The following is a 20,050-nucleotide window of genomic DNA, read 5'->3' as shown; positions in this document are numbered from 1 at the left end:
AGTGGTTATGTAGTGCTTTTTCAGCATTAGCTCACACTAAAGAATGAGTGGTTGCCCCTGACAGGGAAAGAAGAAGGTAAATTAAAGACCGTTTTCAGGAGGAACAGTGTTGAAGGCAATTCATTACATGAACTCAGAGCAATTTGTTATCACAAGAAATGAAGAGACTAATACAAATCCCAAAAGCAAACTAAAAACCAAATACAGTGAATGAGCTCAAAGCCGGGTTTGAATGTTCTGCTGTTATGTTGTCAGCAGGTGATTCATGTTCTGAAGGTTAAATTGAAGGAGTCTTGTGAGTGTGTTTCTTATACGGCATTTTGTCTACGCTCTTTTAAGACCAAAACCAGGTATTCAGAGCTTTACATCCTCGTACTTTCAATCTGTACTGTTATTAGCTAGAAACAGTCTAAATAAGTAGTATTCAATTTGCTCTGCTCGTTAATCCTCCTTTTTTTTTTTTTTTAACCTTTATTCAGCCATTTCAGGCTGACTATCAAATTGCTGTTTTCTTCGAGTGTCGAGGTAAAGGGTGATCTTCCTTAGAAACCCTCTTGGCTACCTTTTTCATTCCTTGCCAATTAAAGCCAAAGTTGTTTTCACTCCTAACGAAGCTAAATAGATAATTGAACTACCGCTTAAACATGCCTGAAGAAAATGTCAAGCTAATATTTTCCAAAACTGTGATTCTCTGACCAAGAGGCCTGTGAATTGAAGCAGATCACCTTTAATTCCCCAAAAGGCCCAGCTGATCCCACAATCAACGCTTGTTAAGGACAGTACTCCTGAAAGCAGAGCAGCACCTATTGCCTGCAGACCAGCAAAGGAATTTACAGCAGTTCTTTTTGAGAAGTAGATATGTTTATAAAATCCAGTATCTTTCAAAAAAAAAAAAATGACTTAAAATTGGACAGTAGTGAGTTTGTTTTCAAACTGATCGTCGACTCCACATTGAGTGCTTGTGAGTCCTAGAGTGGCAGAATCAGCAGACACACACAAACAGTACGATACTCAACAGTTACACAAACAAAGTTGACCCTGTTACTGGCGAGCAATTAAGGGTGTGATGAGGTCATATTGTTTTTGGTGGTGAATGACACTTCCTGGCTCTGCGGAGGGTCTTTGTACACGCCTGGAATATCTGCGATGCTCCAAATAACTGACAGTGTTTTCTCTAGTTCAGTGATGAGACGGATCTTTCTGTTTGTTTCTTTTTACCAAATTCTTATAGTGGCCATCTAAACAATGAGATAAAGCAATTGTAATTACAGTTTGTAAAAAATGTTACCTTGACTTTAGGATTTTTTAGAAGCTGATTGTCGGTCACGTGGAAGCTAACGCATTTTTGCACATTGAAAGAGAGGGATGTTGTTTTACAGGCACTCTACTGCTGGAGGCTTTTCACTAAAACTGAAAGGATTGTAAAACTGAGAAAACTGATTGTAGAACTTAAAATGTTAATTAATGTGAGTAACCTGCTAATATTTACCTGACAGCAAATATTTCCTTTGATCCTTGAAATAAGTGCTTTTGATGCATTTCTCTGAACCCCATCCTCTGAAGAATAAAAATATAGATGCAAAAAAAGATTCAATGCCATGGCACAGTACTGAATCTATTAATCTGTTATTGCTGCTGATCTGCCAGCATTAAACCTCTTTTCACATATTTTCGCTCACCTTATTGATGTTGTCTCTTAATTCAACCAAATGAGTGTTTGCTCATAAAAACACAGCCCTTTGAAACCCTTCCACACACTCAAATTGCGCTGACACAGAGCAGTTAGTTTGCAGAGCTGCTTGGTGGAAGCTGGCAGGCGTCCTTCTCAAATACCATCTTTAGCAGATCCAGAGTCATGTGCGTGGAGGTTGGCAGCCGGAACGAGCAGCTCTACCCAAAGGAGCTGGCACCCGCAGAACGCCGTTCGGTGCGATTGCAGAAAGGCTGTAAAGAGCAAGATGTCAAATGACTGACTTCTGCCTCCCCCAGCACTCTGCAAACCACGACCAGTGTGTAGTGTGGGGTGCTTGTCTGAGAGAACCTGTACTGTTGGGTAGACATCCTTTTTTACACCGTAATGACTTAATGGAACTTGCATACAACATAAAGTGGCAATCAGAAAAGTCTAGCTGTGCCTAAATACCTTAATACACTCCCGTGTGCTTAAAGCTCCTTGAAATATTTAAGTGTATGTACATAACAGAGTTTGAAAAATGTGTGTTCAGGGTTAGTGCCCATAAGAACCTGAGGACGTGTGAGGTTAAGCAAAATTGTTAAATATAGTAGTAAAGAGTAAATATCTAAATATTATTGGCTGTAAGTGGTAGACCATGACATGCAAATTTGACTTCTCCGCAAAACCCACGGGTGGTGTTTGGCAACGATAACGCGCTATTTCAGAGTAGCTGGGAGCCCTAGATTAGTTGGGGCACGCAGGTCTATGGCTGTGCTGTTCTGCATTTTGACATCCAGCCAGCGCTACGTGGGCACACCATCTGAAGCTGTAACCCTAGGAACACGTTTGAGGAGTACCTTTGTCCTTGTTCTGCTCTGGTTTCCCAAAAGATCCTGGAAGCTGTGCTGTACAAGAGCTGTGGTGTTGCCTGTCAGATTCATAATGCTGGTGTTTTAGTAGTAAACTTCAGGAGGATAAGAGGATGTCTGTAACTGTCCTCAGTGTGTTTTATTTTGACTCTCAAAGGGCTTTTTAAAAAGTTCTTAGACTTCTGGTTGGCAAGATAGGAGAGCTGGCTGGAGAGCCCAGACCCTGCAGCTGTGACAACTTCGTGAAGTCATTGAGGAGAGAAATTGATTTTGTCCTGTATTGCCCAGGCTGCCGAACTCCTCAACTTGATTGGAAAAATGAGCCACAAACGTGGAGGGTGATTACAGCCCACGCGTTTTGTGATTGACGTTAAGTGTGTCTTACAGCCAGCGGGGCACTGCAGCGAGCAAAAAATCTGTGCACAGCTGCTGATGAGTGTGGCCTTGGTGGGAGGTAGAGGCAAGGCAGAAGTCATTAAAAACGTCTAAACAACCTTTCAGAAACTGCTCAGTTCTTGTCCAGAAACAGCTGGGCAAGGTGAGCACAGGAGCAGCACAACGCAGCTGAAGTCCATTGCCAGCTCCCTGTGCTGTGGCTGTTAAGGATGGCACAACAGAAACGAGCTCACTTGTGCACCGTGAAGCTGTTTTACAAAGCAGCTGTTCCTCCTCTTCATCGTTATTAGAAAAGGGAAAAAAAAAAAAAAAGCCTGTAGAAGCTACGACTGTCAGGTGGAGGCCTTTTTACTTGGGGTTGCACAGGGATTACTCACTGCAGTTACCCAAGCCGCATGCATGCAGCAGTGCTCTCAGTTCGGGTTAGCTGCCCCATGAGCTGTGTCCTGAGCGGCTGCTCACATTCAGGTTGTTGCCCACGCATCCTCTGCATGGCTAGAAAGAATTTTGTACTTCTCCTGTGTTTTGCTGGCCTCTAGACCAGAGCTGAGGTGAGCGCAGCGGTGGGGCACATTGCAGGGCTCTTGGCAGTTTGCAGTGAATGAGTGCAACATGCCCTGCTGCTCTCGGGCAAAAAAAAAACACCTCCTATAAGTACAGCTGCAAGTCTTGTGTCAGTATTATGCCCATGTGCAGTCTTACAGCTTTCTTGCTGCATTTCTTTCGCTCTAAATCTCTGAAAGAAATCTCCTAGCTCTTTTGTAACAATGCCTTCTGGCTCACCGTCTTGCTTAAGCTTTTTTTTTTTTTAATTTGCTTCTGAATCTTCTCAGGAGGAATAGCGTAACAGCTTGAGAAATACGTACGTGGAGATTTCCTAGCTGAGTCCCACTGATCCTGTTTGTTGGCAGCTGAAATTTGCGCTGTCCTGTGCAGGAGAGTGGATGGATTAGAGAGGACTTGGAATTTAACCTGGGCTCTTGTCTCCGCAGCGTGTGGCAGGCTAGGCTGTGTACTGACAGCCCCACAAGCCTCACACAGTAATGCTGGTGGAGTTTGTCCTTCCCAAACTGCTCTCTGCCTCCTAAATATGCTTTTCTTGTGGGCCAACACCTGGTCTGCACGCCAGAGGTGAGTGGCAGGCTGCAGAGTCAAACCTTGGGATGAAGCAGGGCTCACGCAGCACTGGGGCTGCTCCGTGGTGCCAAGGCTGCAGTTACAGGCTCCAAATTGCATTTATTTCACCAGGGCAGCACCAGCAGAGGGTGAAACATCAGGCGAGTTCAGAGCAGTGCTGTGACTGGTGTCTAGAGGTGGATGATGACCTTTTCTCATTTTTTTTAAAGCACGACTGAACCCAGAACACTTTAGGCAGGGTGTACGATTGTTCTGTTGCAACTTCGTCTTTTTTTCTGTTAAGCGAAATTAATTAGGGCTCAGTTCTGAAAACGGCTTTGTACCTCTCGGAAACTCGTGACGGTTGCGGAGGGAGGACTTTGCTGCAAGACTTTGAACGCTTCGGGTGTTTATAGCAGGTGATGTCAATGACAGCTCGAGCCCCTGCAACCTCGGGAGTTTTCCACCAGGACTGTGTAAGAGAGAGATCAAAGCAAAGACGAAAACTTGTTCCAAAAAAAAGCTTTTTGGTTGCCTTTTTTTGTTTCTTCTTAATTCCTAATATTTCTGCAATTTTCTGATAAATCCTTCAGTAAAAACAGGGAAATCAGTTTCTTCCAGTGGGATATGAACAGAGTCAGATCTATTTTCCATATGAGAAATGAGCATAAAATTGTTTGTTTGTTTGTTTCAATTTCTGGGTCACTTTCTTTACCTCAGTATCCTAAAGTAAAGCACGTGTGAATGTATTTTTTTTTTCAACAAAACTATTCCATTAGAAGTACGGTTTCTTTCTGAGGTGTTTCTGTTCTCCACTGTGAGCTCAGTTCAGTCTCTTCTATCTTGCCCATCGTTGCTGACCAACAGCCACATTCAGAGGCTCTTGCTCTGTTCTTACTGTTCTGAAGAATTTGTGTGTGTTTCTAGAAGTTTTGATGCAACACAAGCTAGTATTTTCGTGAATCCTTCCTTTCCTGGTAGAACTAACAAAACCTGTAGTTGTGGATTAAAAGAAATACCTCTCAAGATTAATCCTAATTGCTTAGCTCTATTTGTATAAAAGCCTTGGTTAGGGGAAACACAAAAATGGAAGCAGTATTTCTTTACGCCAGGTTTGTGTTTGTCTCGGCCAGGCATTTCGGTGCAACCCTGATCTAACATGAATTGTCAGCTTGATGCAAAGCCAGGGGATGTCAGCTCCATCCAGATCACAACATCTCCAACTCAACCCTGACTCGAATATCTTTGAGGATCACGTGCGGGCTTTTGTTTGAAATTCCTGATACCAGATTTCTGCAGAAGTGAGGCTTGAAGCAGACCTCCAAAAAAATAGGCCATCCCTCGGAGAAAAGCGAAAGGAACTCATGAGCTATGCATGCTACATCAATATGCATGAGCAATTTCTGTAGAATATAAGCTGTACAAAAGACAGTGTTTTTTTAGCTTTTAGGAAACGTTTCTGTCTGAATGAGCAACTGTCAAAGTGGCATGGTTGAAAAGATTTTCTGCTGTAGAGAGATGAAACTTCAGCTCTTCAAACAGCACAGCTTATCGGGGGAAGCAAGTTGAGGCAGAGCTGTCTTTGTGCTTTCCAAACCCAGCAAGGTACCTGCAGAGCAGCTTTGCAAATTCTTTTGATACTGCCTTGTCCAAGAGGGCCACGCTCTTTCTCACACTTCAGAACCGTGAGAATTTTGCTTATCTTGGAGAGGAGAGAACCCAGGGAGATTAACCTTGAGATTGAAATAAGGAGGGAAAAACACTGGGCTCTCTTCTTCAAAAAGCGAGTCAACGTATTTCATGTGGTGACATTTCTTCTTTGTTCTACTTTCAGAATCTAATTTTGTCCGGCATTATGTAAATTTTTTAGATTTTTTTTTTTTTATAACTCCTGTAGAGACTTCCCGTTAAGCAGAGCAGCTTCCTCTTTGGCACCCTTCCCTCGTGCAGAGGCGCTGCGCCACTTCTCCAGCGCGGTGCTGAACACGAGCATGGATGCCCCATTCTGACAATCCACGGTCTTCTGTCACTGGGAGGTCAGAGTTAAACTGAGGGAGGTTTGGAAAAGGCTTCTGAAGTGACCAAATTTCTGAAGGTGAAGCTGGAAACTGCAGGTTGGATGATGCGATGCCCAGCCAATTTACTCTTTTCACCCCGATCATGGATAAAGAAGCCTGGTCTTGAATCAAGAATTTTCCAAGTTCAGTTTTGGACTGAGCCAATCTTTGATCTGCAGATTTTAAACTGATGGTAAGAAAAAGAGGAAATGAAAATGAGGGAAAGAAATTCTCTCTTCGTGGAGAGTGTGGTCAAGCACCAGAACGGACTGCCTGGGGAAGTGGTGGATCCCCGTCCCTGGAGGTATTTAGGAGACGTGGCACTGGGGGACATGGTTTAGTGATGGGACTCGATGTGTCGGGTGGTTAATCTCTAAGGTCTTTTCTGACCTGAAAGACTATATGATTCAAAATAAAATCTTTCAGCCTGATTGCTGTTTTTAGTTTTCCTCTTCACAATTTTAATAAATTTAACCAAGGCTGGAAAAGTTCTGGAGGACTCAAGTTATGCAGAAGCACTGGCACAGTTCTGCAGTTGCAGACAAAAACCAAAATAGAAATGCAGCATGGAGAATATGCATTCCCTTCTGCACTGGGGTCCGTATAAATATTTTACTGAAATATCCTGCTGCCAGCAAGGCACTGAGAGGGCCATCTTGCAACTTCTTTGGGTCTTAATTCTCTGAAAAGAGAATAAAGAAGTGGAAACAAAGTTGACAATTTTTCAAAAGCATCTTTTTCAGTTTGTTTTGTGTCTGAAACAAGGTGTTACTGGTCTTGGATGACCTAAGTCCCTTGTGTCACCCAGTTGCTGACAGAGGACTGAATCATAGGTTTCTGAAATGTTTCTCAAGTTTGAGATCTTTAATTGTGTAAAACCCCTGGCTGTGCAGGAATCGCCCTGCTGGGCAGCGTGCCCTGAGTACCAGCCGAGCCTCCCTTCTGTGCTGCGAGGCCACAGCTTTCCTTCTGCTTTGGGGCTTCTGTGAAAGTGAACTCGCACCATGAACACAGCTTTAAGAATTCAAAATGTTTTATTCTCAGGTGATTTTATGATGCAAGTAATAAGATTGGCACTACAGCTGGTCTGGTCAGGGCTTGGAAATGGAGCAAAATAAGAGTGGACGCAGAAGCTTTATTCTTCATCCCCTACCTAGACCAAGAGAACATGCAGGTGGGGAGCAAAGTTTGGCCACTGTGAGGAGTCAGGTTCACAGCCAAGACCAGAGAAGAATTTCTTTGTGATTGGACTTCCTCAGAACATGTTCTGGAACAAAAAGCAACAGCCTTGCAGAATCACTGGTCTTGATTTTAAATTTCTTCCATGATAGACTCATCTCCAGATCTGTTAACCTGGCATCTTTCGAGAACATTAGTTCTGCCTTTTGCTTAACAATTTGTCTCAAAACCATTTCATTGTTAGGGCAGTTCGTTAGATGTAAGTGCTACTATCTGTATTTATATAATTTTTCATTCTTGGAGGGACTTGTTGATCGGTTCCTCCTCTGGGAACATGTCGCTCTGTATGTTGTTCCTGGAGTCGTGGTGCTGTGACGGATGCTGCACCTCAGGCTGTGAAAATCCAACCAAAAAATGCTCTTTTTCATGTGTTACAGATGAGCTTCCCATTTCAGTCTTTTTTTTTTTTTTTTCCTTGTCAGGATGGTAGTTCTTACTGCTACCAAGAAATAATTTAGTTACTGTTAGAGCATGATTCATTAGCATGTGGTTTGCATTCGCAGGAAGCCAGTCTTGTAGAGACCACATTCCTGATGCTTGTTTGTTTTACAGAAACAAAATGCAGATGTCTTCCTCGTACAAGCAAGTCAAAGGTGTCTGTCCCGAGCTGAAGCTCTTGCCTGGGTCTGCCAGGCGGAGGTCTTGAGGCAACCTGTCTGAGACAGGCAGTGGCACTTCATGCAAACAGGAGCAGGCTGCACATGTCCGCTGTGTGCCACGCTGCTGCTGATGGAAGGCTGCTGCGCTGGGAGTGAGCACTGCCTGGGTGTGCTCCGTGCATCCCATCGCTGGTGAAGCCAGGGCAGGACACCTCCCAGGTGTCTGGCAGCATGAGCTGGTGCTTCAGTTCTTCTGGAAGTTGTTGATGTGAACGTTGAAAAATGACCCTGGGCAGATCAGAAAGCGGAGGTGGCAGGAGTAGGCCAGTCACGTTGTGAAACTGCACCTCTGCCCTGGGTTGGTTTTCCAAGGGTAATGATACGTTGCCAGTAGGTGTGCAGAGCCTGCGTTTCGCAGAAGCAGCAGCCACAGCTCGTTTCTCCCTGTGGGGCCGTGCTGGAGTTGTTGCGTGGCTGTGTTACCAGCGCATCGGGCTCCACCTTTCACCTGCAGCAGGGTTCGAGGCAGCTTGTGGCTTTCCGGCTGCTGACTGGGACTGGCAGCTTCTCTAGAAAAAATGGATCTCTTCCTGCAGCTGGGATGAAAGTTGTTTTCAGTATGCGTGGTAGACAGAGATGTGATGGTGATAGCTTCTCTCAGAGCAGGGGAGACAGAGCCTTCCCTGCCACCAGCTGTGTGAACACAGGCGTGTGGAGCTGCGGCCTTGCTCAGGCACTCCGAACAGAGCAGAGCAAGGAGGTCGGCTCAGGAGCCTCCCCAAATCCAGGGGAGAGGCGCTGTGTTTGCAGGAGGCCTGCTTTGTTTGGACTCTGTGAGCCTGACAAGGCACGAAGGGTCCAGAGGCCGGGTAAAGTTCAGCAGCCCCGTGGATGGTTGTGGTCCCGGTGGGTGCGAGCAGACCAGCCCGTTCTCTCCTGAAATGAACCAGTACGTAGAAGCAAGGGGAACTTGCTCGCTTGTACCCTTGTAACATGACTTCAAATGTCGTGTGGCAGGATTCTAGAGGCTGCCCAGCCACTTGCTCTGGCTAGCATGGACCGTGCTAGTGCTTGCCAGGAGCCCGTGTAAGGTGAGCAGGTCTGCATGGAAAGAGTCCCTGCATGGAAAGAGTCCCTGTCAGAGGAGCTTTCCATAGCCCCAGTCTATTCCAGTGCACAACAACTTTCTTTTCTACACTGAAACCTTGGGAAAATATATTTATGTATATATGTATATTATTTTTTTCCCCCTACCGTGTGCTGACACAACATGTCTGTGCTTGCAGTTTGTTGCTGCTTCTCCAGCTCTGTAAGCAGGCTGAGCCTGCCCTGCGGGGCTGATTTGGGGCACTTCGCAAGGACCCCGAGCCCAGTCCGGTCTGAGCCTCTCAAGGGGTGCCCACAGTTAGGGCTGGATGTTGGGCTTCCAGGATTTCTTAAAACTAATCACTGATTTCCTGATTCCTTCCTCTTTGTGCTGTTGTGATGAATATTTGGGTTAGTTCAGTACGTCTGTGCTTTATTCCAACCTGTCTATTGTAGATAGACTGGCTGTGAAATTATGTCTACAAGTTTAATGGGAAGTGAATATCACTGAGCTGTTTTACTGGGTTTGTACAATTTATTAGCGTTGTAAGAACATCATAGTCCTGAGCAGAAATGTGTCCTCAGAATATGCCTCACTTTTCTTTTTCTTTTTTTTTTTTTTTTAACCTAGGTGTCACATGCTGTTGCAAAACTTGTATTAGTTAGTTTCCACTGGCAAATCTCAGAGATTTTGGAAAGGTAAGTGCAAGTAATCTTACTTCTTCAGTGCTCAGTGCTTTTCCTCCTCTCTTTGCAAGAGTCTTCAGGGCGTAGTGTCTTTTGACAAGTGTCTCTGAACCTGAAAGCAGGCCGCACTGCCGTGCCAGGGAGCAGAGGAGAAATGCTGTTTTGTTGAGGCTGCACTGCCTGTAAAGAATTTGTAAACAGGGAGAGGGGAGTGTCGGTGAATGTCTTTCAGTCTGAGGAATTATCTTCACGCTGGGAACCCTGGAGATGCACACAGCTTAAACAATGAGATAGCAGATTGAGAGAGCTGCATCTATATTTATTTTAACAAATACAAAGTTAACATATGTTCAGTTTGGAACATACGAGCCGCAAATCGTAAAGAAACACCGAACTTATGCTGATGTACCACTTAGTCCGTTTGCTTCGAGATTTTTGCTCCCTCTGAATGTGATGTTTTTTCCAAGCTGACTGGCATTTGGAGAGCAGCAGCCGATGGTGTGAGAGAACTAATAAGCACAGACCCTTTGTTGCTCTGACAGTGTCACGCTGCAGTGAGTCCTCTGGCTGCTTTCAAAAGGAGGCTTCGGACTCTGCCCAAATGTATGCGGGAAGTGTGTCAGGAGGCACTGCTGTCTGGCAGCCCCTCCAGCAAATACTGGCTCCAAACTGAACATTGTCTGAAAATAGAGAGCACATCAGCCTGACTCATTCTGCCATGCCATTTTTGGCCCTGTTAGCCAGCAGCTTCATCCAGAGAACGTATGGGAGACGCATCTCACGTATGGATGTCGTCGCAGCATCCCTGGTAACTGGCTCGTTGGTTACCACGCATCCTGTGAAAGCTTTTCCCTGGGGAATGTGGAGGGAGAGATTCCTGCGCAGCAGCTCAGAGCGATTCTGCTGGTTAACTTACGAGGTTTAAACAAGAGGAACTCTGGTGAAGATTTTACTTCTCACGCTGTGACTTTGCAAGTTGTTCTCCATTCGATCTGGTCCTCAAGCTTCTGTCTTGGTACAAAGTAGCAGTATCCAATTAAAGATCCCTAAACACACCTAAAAATGCTTGTGGGGAGGGAAGATTTAAATCCTAGTCACAGCTCTGATGCTCCTTTCTATTCCTGAATTCACGGATGTATTATTGGAGATGCAAACATTCCTCAGCAGTTGAAATCACAAAGACCTGTTTAATTCTAACGCTGTTGATAGACAGCTTCATATGCCTAAAGGGTGATAATCTGTCATAAAGTAAATACGTAGCTAGATAGTAGACTGCAGCCAAAGTGAGACCTAACCAGGACAGCTTGATTTTTACAAAGGAATGGAAGACAGGCAGAAGCCTCGCTGGAGTGTGTTATCGTGGGCAATGGCTTTAGACTACTCGAGGAGTGAAAATATTAGTGTGGGTAGAAAAATCTTCAAAAAAAAATTCTCGGGGCGGGAGGGCACTTGTAGTAAAATTTCCATTGAGGAATAGAAGGGAAATGTTAATATTTTGAAGAAACTGTCGTAAAGTTTTGGTGATGAGAGTTCAGCTCACCCAGTGAGGGGCCTCACACAGCACACACTTCCATGCTCCTCGTCAAAACCTCCACGACCATTCGCAGAGAGCCTGTCATTTATTCGGGTGAGAAGGACCAGTTCAACAGTGCAAAATGTATTCAGAAATGGATCTGATCGTTCTTTAATTGCCTTTTCAGGCACAAGTCTAATGCTGCCCAGTTGCTAGTAGAAGCACGAGTACAGCCCACCTCATCCAAACATGTAAGTATGCTATTTTGGTCTCTTCCCTTGGCAGAGGTGCCTCCGAGCCACCTTGTCGGAGGTGTGCGTTACCAATGGGCCTGTCCCATATCCACTCTTTGCACACTCAGGGTCCTACACCCTCAATAAGCGCTGGGTTTATTTTTTAAATGAGACTGCATTCAAGAAGTGTCTAACATGTAAACAGCAGCTTTGCTGTTGTTCTGCAGGTTGTGTTCAAGAATGACTTGCCTCGAGAAAATTAAGCTATTCGTTTGGCAGGAGTGATGGTAAACAATGGCAGGAGCAGAGTGCATGGGCCTGGCTACCTCTTCTGATACTGCTCGCTCTGTAAAAGACACTAGAGGAAGTTCTGGCTGCGCAGTGAGCAGTGCCTGTCTGTGGCTAGAACAGAGGTTTTTTTCTTGAGATGGCTAAGTTGGCTCCACTGCTCTGCTCGAGGATGCTTAAGCCAAATCTCTCAGTGGTGTTTCTGCTGAGCCAGTCAGTATTGATATTTGAACCCCCAGCTTGTGTTTTGCAGCCAGGGCTCCATGGGTTCTTGGATACTTTTTTTCTTCTAAAAGGTTAGTTTAAGGCTTGACACAATTGTTTTGATATCAGTTCACTGCAGTCTTTTTGCATGTGCTAGGGCTAGTCACTCTGTGCTGCAGCTCCTAGTGCAGAATGATGATGTTTTGGGGGGACTCTTTGGGACATACACTTATACCGTAGAGCAACTGACCCTACAGGGAGAAGCTACAGTGGGACAGCTCAGAGAAAAGCTTTGAGGGATGGCTTTCAAAGGTTCTAGGTAGTGTGCTTGCTGCTCATGTTGAGCAGTTGATCTGCGCAGTTGCTGTGTTGATGAATTTTGTTTTTGTCTATAAGTGAGGCTGCTTAGAACAAAGTTGCTTTATTTCTTTTTCATGTGGTCATGCTACAAAACAAGATCTACTGGTCATGTGGCTGGGCACTCATGCTGCTGCTCCTCCGTGTCTCTGGCATGCGGAGCTATGCATGGCAGCTTGACGTCTGCCTCGCACGAGCTTCTCAAAAAGCAGCAAAGGTTTAAGCAGTGGAAAGTGATTATATGGCTTCTCTGTGAAAAGAGAAATAGGAGCATAAAGTCCTGTTAACAGCTTTGTAGAGTCTTGCTTTTGCTAAACACTGTGCTAGACCTAGTTCTTCAGGTCCCAAGGGTGAGCCAAAATGTGTTAGAGGCTGGATCTGTTGTCTAGGGATTAGTTCTGCACTACCCACAGGGAGACCAGACGGCTTCCTGGTGAAGCAATAGCAGAATTATGCCTGACTTGAAACAAACCTTCTAATCCTTTTCAGTTGGAGAGATGAAGCCTATTTTGCCAAATGTAGTGTAGGCAGAAAATAAGAGATGTGAGAAGATCCCTGAACTTTGTGATGGTCTGTGAACAACCTTTTCTCCTTGTATAAGCTCTCTACATGCCATACCTTCATTTGCATATCAAATACAGTACCCAGAATCATTGTCCAGTAAGAGAGCATTGCTAAGCCTGCTTCCAGCTCTAGCTGCTCTTCATGGCAGGTGGAACAGTGATCAAGTCTAACCCAGCTAACAAAGAATATCAGTAAATGCAGGAAAGGACACACACAAAGATTTATTTTCTCACTTTTCAAACAAGGAAAAAGTAAGAACCAGAAAAATAAAGGTGGGTTCTGTGTAGCACTAGACAAGAGGCAGGAGCAGTTCAGTGACTGTTCATCTGTTGTGCTCCATGAGGCTGAAGAGGTGCAAGAGAAGGGCTGACTGCCGGGCAGTGCAGCACCCCAGCACGCCACTCACTTAGGAACCTGTTCTGGCTTAGAGCTCCTCTGAGACCATTGTCCCAGTGAAGGTGATGAAAGTGACTGTGGGTGAGGTTGAGAACTCGCCAGGGGAGCTGGGATGCTTTCCCTGTAATGCTGATTTGTCTCTTGCAGGCAATGGTACATTCCTCCCATCACTGCGCTGTGTGCATGCAGTTTGTCCGGAAGGAGAACTTGCTTTCTCTGGCTTGTCAGCACCAGTTCTGTCGCAGCTGCTGGGAGCAGCATTGTACAGTGCTCGTCAAGGATGGCGTCGGAGTTGGTGAGTTTGACTCGTGTGTGGTAGCGGGTCTGTATTTGACATGCTGGCTGCTCTGCAGATGACTGGCAGAATTGCTCTGAAAGATCTCAGTAATGAGAAGCTGGAGCATGGAGTGGGTTCTTGTGACAAACCTAACTTTAACTAGCAGTCTTACCTGAATCCTTGGTGAGCGTTGCCATACCACCTGGAGAGCTCTCCTCCTGCCTAACAAAACCTGCAGGTCCAGAGATGCATTTGCTGCACTTCTCCCCTTTGTGATCTCAAGAGCGTGACTGTAACAAATTAAAAGTTGCAAATCTTCTGCGTTTTGAGATTGCATCTCTGGTGATGTGTGGTTGCATTGCCCTGGGAATCGGTGTGGATGCAAACATCCGTTTCCTTGGTGTTGGCCAGTAGTAGCCAGAGTTGCTTTGGGCTTCTTTATCCTGTCATTCATTCCCGTGTGGCAGTAACATGCAATTTTCTGCTTCAAGTATCTGACTTTGTGAGCCCTGGTTGAAACACTTACTGATGCTGGATACATTTGTGCCCTGTCATCTTTCTGTGAATACAGTTGGGCTTTAGCTTTTCAGCAGCCCTGATAGATTTGCTAGGTCTGTTTCACAGTTGTGTCCCTCTTGACACAACAACAGATGGCACCTAGGAAACTGTGTTGAATGCTATCTCTGTCTCTGCTCCTTTTAGCATAAATTGCACTGTGCTGAAACGCTGTTTTCTCAGGGGTCTCCTGCATGGCTCAGGACTGCCTACTTCGGACACCAGAAGACTTTGTGTTTCCATTGCTGCCTAGTGAAGAGCTGAAAGACAAATACAGGCGCTACCTCTTCAGGGACTATGTGGAGGTATTGTCTTTTTCAGGCTTAAAATACCCTGGATTAATTCACCAATGACTTGCAGAAATTGTGTTTGAGGTGCTTTGCATCTCTGATTAGAAATGCAGTAACTGCAGCAGAATTGTCCCTCATAAACATGACGTCGGTGCTCCTGTAGTACAGCCTCACTGACAAAATGCTCTAGCAGGTTGCCAAAGTAAATTCTGCAGTAAGGTCACCCAGTAACTTCTTGGCTAGTGCTTGGCTCTTTTCCTCAAGTAGAATTCTCAGAATGTTTCAGCTGAGAACCTCAAACTTAAGTCTGAGTTTTAAAGCCCTCCTTGCTCTTGCCACAGATATTTTAGGCTCTGAAAAGTAAATCCTTCACCTTAGTGAAGGACCAACTGGACTGGTTTGCTCAATAACATTTTTGTGAGATTTATTGATATTAAGATATACATGGTTAAGGTTAAATGTGCAGGGAATATTCTGGTTACTGGGAACAGACTGGGAAAAGTAAAGAAATGGGGAAGCAAGTATGAAAGAGTGGTGTCACCTCTTTTCAATAAGTGGGAGGAAACAGCCACCACAAGAAAGCAGCTGAGTACATTCTGGGGCATAAGATGAGGATGGGGAACGTTTCTGCTCTTCTGCATACGTTGCTGATCTTATCACCTTGATATGTCCACAGAGCCATTATCAGCTGCAGCTGTGTCCTGGTGCAGATTGTCCTATGGTCATACAGGTACAGGAGCCAAAAGCCCGGCGAGTGCAGTGCAATCGTTGCAATGAGGTCTTCTGGTAAGAAACAGAAAAGGTTAAAGATCATGGGGAAATTATATGCTGTCCTCAGAGCTACTCCGTTTGCTTGCCAACAGGTTCAGCGTGTGAAAAAGCATCTCAAATGCTTTGCTAGAGTTGTTTGTAACTTGAGTTAGTTTGAGTAATTGGACACTTGGTGTCTGACTTCTGCAGGTGGTCAGCCTTCCCCTTGCTCCCTAAACTCCTTGGAGTTGGGCATTCTGACAGTCAGGGAACACAGGGCTTGAGTAACAAAGGGGTTAAAAATCTTCCTTTCTCATATGCTGGTTGGCTAGGTTACAAATTTTGCTGCAGTCAAAGTGAGTGGTAGAGAATCTGGTAATGGTTGTGGAGGCCTTGCAGCTATCTGCTGATACTGTGTTTTTAGGCTTATTACAAGTTTTTGATGCCCAGAGTGTCTGGTGTGTTTCGAGGCTGTCAGGAGAACAAATTCCTGCTGAATAGGAACACTAATGGTCCTTGTCTGCCTTCAAGTACAAATGGGGCAAGAGTGAAAAGGTAGTTTGTAGGGCTGCTGAAGTGTATTCTGCTATTGGTCTCCAGAATCACTGCTGTTGAGAACGCCTGTGGAGTGTGATACAACGGTTTGAGAGCCCCAACTCCCTGGTATATCTGTGCAAACAGCCCTCGCTCACCGGGGGCTGTTTGGGTTGTGCTAATGCAGGAGGATGGTATCTGTCACTGGAGTCAGTTTACTTGTAAAGCCACTGGTATGCTCCAGGCCTCTACACTCATGTTAGAGCAGAGGTAGGTAGAGTCAGCAGGGAGGGATGTGTCAGCCCTCAGACACATTTTTGACAGAGAAGGCCTCTTCTTTCTCATCCTGATGCCAGTTTCTGCACAGGAGAGTGGTGCTTTATTGGAGCTCTCACTTGGTCTTTGCACTTTGGTAATGCATGAGTGCGTTTGTAGCCCTTACCCTCGCTTGGCCTCCCAGATTTTGGTCATCAGGAAAACTTCAGTTCTTGAATGACTTCCCGGGAAATTGACATGCCGTGTCTTTTTTTTCTTTTCTTTTTCTCTATTAAGCTTTAAGTGTCGGCAGATGTACCACGCACCTACAGACTGTGCTACCATCCGGAAATGGCTCACCAAGTGTGCAGATGACTCCGAAACAGCCAACTACATCAGTGCTCACACTAAAGATGTAAGGCCGAGCACCTGCTTGTTTTCCTTTGTCCTCTAGTCCTGCCTGGGAAGCAAGCTACAGTTGTGTACATACTTAGCATCGTGTGCTGCTTTTTCACAGGCTGTAAATTCTCACAGCTTTCTAAGGCCAGTGATACAACACAGCTGAATGTGTGGGGAATGCTTTGCACACGAGGTCCAGCTGCCCTCCTGCAGCATGGTCCTCGCTCCAGACCTAGTGTGAATGTCTTTGGCAGCCAGCTGTGCTGCCCTCCCATGGGCAAAAGGCAGAATTGTGGCTGCTTCAAAATGGTCACTGAAGGTGTATTTCAAATGGAAAGAGGGTGCAGTAAGTGCAGTCAGTAAATGCTGGTGGTGTTTAACCCTGAACACTTGTGTGGAGTGCTGTGAATTAGGTGAGGGAGATAGTCCTGATTTGGCAAAGAGAACAAAAAGGAGTTAGATTAAATCTGTAACTTAGCTGGTGAAGTACTTCTAGTAGATTTAGACTCAAGAAAAAGAAATAGTACTACATATTGTGCACTCTATCTGTGGAATTGTCTTAAAAGGTTGTAGGCAAACTGCTAGATTAGCCGTCTGTAGACTGGAACTTTAAGTTTCTTTGGGGAATTTTGTGGTCTGAATTCAAAATAGTACTTAGTTGGCTGGCATTTATTTTACCATAACCGATAGCAATTGTGACAGTGCTAATTAGGCACAAGCTTCAGTTATGCTCGGGAAGTGCATAGTTAGACCAGAGACCCTAAATATATTTCTTTTTCTGGAGAGTGTGATGGTGCTGTAGTTGCTATGCTCATTCGTAAACATAAAGTTCTGTTATGTTCAGCGTTGTTGAGGCACACGTTTTACCTGCTGTTAAAACTTATAAAAAAACAACAAAACTCGCTTCCTTCTTTGTACCTATGCAACCCAAAAAATATTCCTGAACTTGACACCCCCATGGCATCAGTGGACTGCTGATGGAGCAAAGAAGTGTGCAGCTCACTGTGGTCAGACATCCTTTTCTACTACCTAAATTATCATCTGCTAGGGGCTGTGGAAGGCAGGATACAGAGCTGGTTATCTTGTCTGAGGAGCTGTGGAAGCTACTGTCGCATGTGCCTGTACCTGAGCAACTGCTAAATGCTAACTCTGAGACCTTCAGCGTTAGAAGCAGCAACAGCAGCAAACTTGTTTTCTGGAGCAAGCAGTCCAGTGCTGCTGTGCAACATCCCTGGCTTTCTGCCTCCTTCTAAATTGAGCTGCCAGTAATTGGTGGGAGTAAGAGTGTATATATATTAATATTTTCACATATGCATATTTAAAAGAAGGGAGGGAGGGGAAGCCAGGGTAGAATAATCATGCAAGCATTGTCATTCTCCAGAAATTTTCTGGAGACAGAGTTGGGTCTAACAAATGTTTCTGTTTCCCCAGTGTCCGAAGTGCAATATCTGTATTGAAAAGAATGGAGGCTGCAATCACATGGTGAGCAGTTCCCTGAATGCGTCAGATCTTCCTTTTTCTAAGCAGAATTTTTTTTCCACTTCCCACTAACCAGTGCCTCCTGTCTTCTCTTTCAGCAATGCTCCAAATGCAAGCACGGTAAGTAGAATCTGCAAAACAGTTTTCTCAGTAATGGGGGTTAGAGATGTTCTCTTCTCTTTTTTGTGCTATGAAGGTGAACTGTCAACACCGACCAATTTTCTTCCCTCCCCCTAGTAAAAGGTGAACAGGGTTCTAATTACAGCCTTGCGTGATAGCTTTTTTCCCCACTGTCTATGATCTCAGCTGGGTTCTGATTCAGCGCTAGTTTGGCTCCCTCTCCCTGACATGTCCAATAAATAGAGAAGTCTTCATCTCTGCTGTAATATTAACAGTGGAAATTATCTTATTAAATGCTTTCCACATAAATGTATTTATCATCAGCTGAAAATACTGGCAGAACTGATCTTTTTACTCAGATCAGCTTAAGTCCTTCTGCTCACTGCTAGAAATAATGAGGCACAGCCCAGCTGAAACTGCAGGAGTTGTGAACTGTTCCGCATCACATTATCTGTTGGATTTCTTAGTCCACCCCTGTGCAATTAGCAGCCGAACTGTCTTTGGTCCATTGTGTGCTCCTACAAAGTGACAGCCTGTTCTTGCACAGATCTTCTCATGGCAGAATTAATTTCTGTTGCCTTGGAGCAAGATAGCTCGTATTCGGGCCCTTTGTGTTGTGTGCTGCTAGGAAATATTATAATATCAGAACCTTACTTGGATGATGATTAAAGATTGCTGTCCTTTCTCATTTCCTTTGCTTTGGGGTCCTCAGCAGCACTGGATGTGATTTGATGGAGCTCTGTGACAAGGGTGAGCAAGCAAGTGCAAAGGTACCATGGTGACTAGCACTCGAGAAGGCTGGTGAACTCTGGAAATAGCAATTTCAGTCTCTTATAATCAGTGATACAAAAGTGATTCTTATGGTAGCAACTTAATCTCCATCTTTTTTCCTTTCTAGCAGAACACTCACAGCCTCGCTCTGAAATCAGGAAACTGTTAAACGGGTTTTGCTATTGCTCTCTTTCCTCCACTTTCTTCCCAGTTCAGTGGCTCCTAACTTGAAGCGTTATTAACCACTGATATCTGAAGTCACCCAGGTAGTTCTCTCTTTGAGAGAGCTGAGGGCAGACTTTTGCATGAGTTAGTTTCCTTTTGGATTTGATTGTTCGTATTTTATTCGGCCAGAGATTCGCATGGGGCAGTACACCAGCAGTGGGGAGGATGCATCTCACAAATAAGACCACAGCCCGCCTCTTCTTTAACCCGGAGTGACAGCCTGTGCAGAGCACAAGATCCGTGCATGGGTCTTGGTGTACAGAATGCAGCACTCCAGGGTTTACTTTCCATAATTGCACAGGAGGCTGTACAGTGAAAATCTTCGAGACAGGCTGGTATTTTTGGCTCACTGGTGTGTTCTGTTTTGCAAGATGATACAAAATGTATGTTTCTTGGCTTAGCAGAAATAGCTGAAAGCAGATGGGTTGTGTCTCCTGAAGCTTTTCTCTCTTAGAGATGTGGGTTTTTTTCTGTGCATCACAGTGGGTTTTTCACTGTTTTCTGCAGACTTCTGCTGGATGTGTCTGGGAGACTGGAAGACTCATGGCAGCGAGTACTACGAATGCAGTCGGTACAAAGAGAATCCTGATATTGTAAACCAGAGTCAGCAAGCACAGGCCAGGGAGGCCCTTAAGAAGTACTTGTTCTATTTTGAGAGGGTAGGAGACATCTCTTTGGCCAGAGCTGCTGTAGCCTTTTAATGCTCCCTGCCTGGTGCAAAGGTCATTGCCAGCAATCTCCGTGCAAGAAACTGCCCAAAGAGAATTTGTGCTGAATTTTCAGGCCCTGTTCTTTCTTACTCAGTCCCGCCCTGTGAGTCCCATCCAAACGACTAATGTCATCCCCAAAGCAAATCACGTTTGCTCCTGCATTTCCTTGTGCTAGAGAAAATCGGTATTAGCCCTGTAGCCCTGTGCCACTATATTGTTTTCCTGCAGGCTGAGTGCTGCTGCAGTAGGTAGATACTGCTCCTATTATTTCCTTTCAGGATTGGAGAACTTCAGTTCCTTGCAGTGTGTCTTTTATAGAAGCAAAGAATAAATTCCATTCAAAACTCCATTGGCTGTAGCAAAGCTTTCCTAAAGAGTCACATAATGATATTTTTTTAAATTGCAG

At 44.9% G+C, this 20,050-nt stretch overlaps 1 protein-coding gene across 4 annotated transcripts in view; it reads left to right on the top strand.

Moving 5' to 3' along the window:
• ARIH2 (ariadne RBR E3 ubiquitin protein ligase 2) overlaps window positions 1-20,050 on the top strand; it is a 29,701-nt gene that overhangs the window by 5,784 nt on the left and 3,867 nt on the right. For all 4 annotated transcript variants that reach the window (XM_084292754.1, XM_084292753.1, XM_084292751.1 and 1 more), the window contains 9 exons: window positions 9,669-9,736; window positions 11,425-11,488; window positions 13,427-13,574; window positions 14,295-14,416; window positions 15,078-15,187; window positions 16,238-16,355; window positions 17,771-17,821; window positions 17,917-17,938; window positions 19,442-19,593. In XM_084292754.1, coding sequence (XP_084148880.1) covers window positions 9,669-9,736; window positions 11,425-11,488; window positions 13,427-13,574; window positions 14,295-14,416; window positions 15,078-15,187; window positions 16,238-16,355; window positions 17,771-17,821; window positions 17,917-17,938; window positions 19,442-19,593 — 855 coding nt within the window. The remainder of the gene's footprint in view (window positions 1-9,668; window positions 9,737-11,424; window positions 11,489-13,426; window positions 13,575-14,294; window positions 14,417-15,077; window positions 15,188-16,237; window positions 16,356-17,770; window positions 17,822-17,916; window positions 17,939-19,441; window positions 19,594-20,050) is intronic.

The sequence above is a fragment of the Netta rufina genome (genome assembly GCF_964035555.1).
Source record: "Netta rufina genome assembly, chromosome: 10".
NCBI classification, from domain to species: domain Eukaryota; kingdom Metazoa; phylum Chordata; class Aves; order Anseriformes; family Anatidae; genus Netta; species Netta rufina.
The sequence above is the reverse complement of the archived record's forward strand: the minus strand, read 5'-3'. Positions and strand labels throughout refer to the sequence as shown.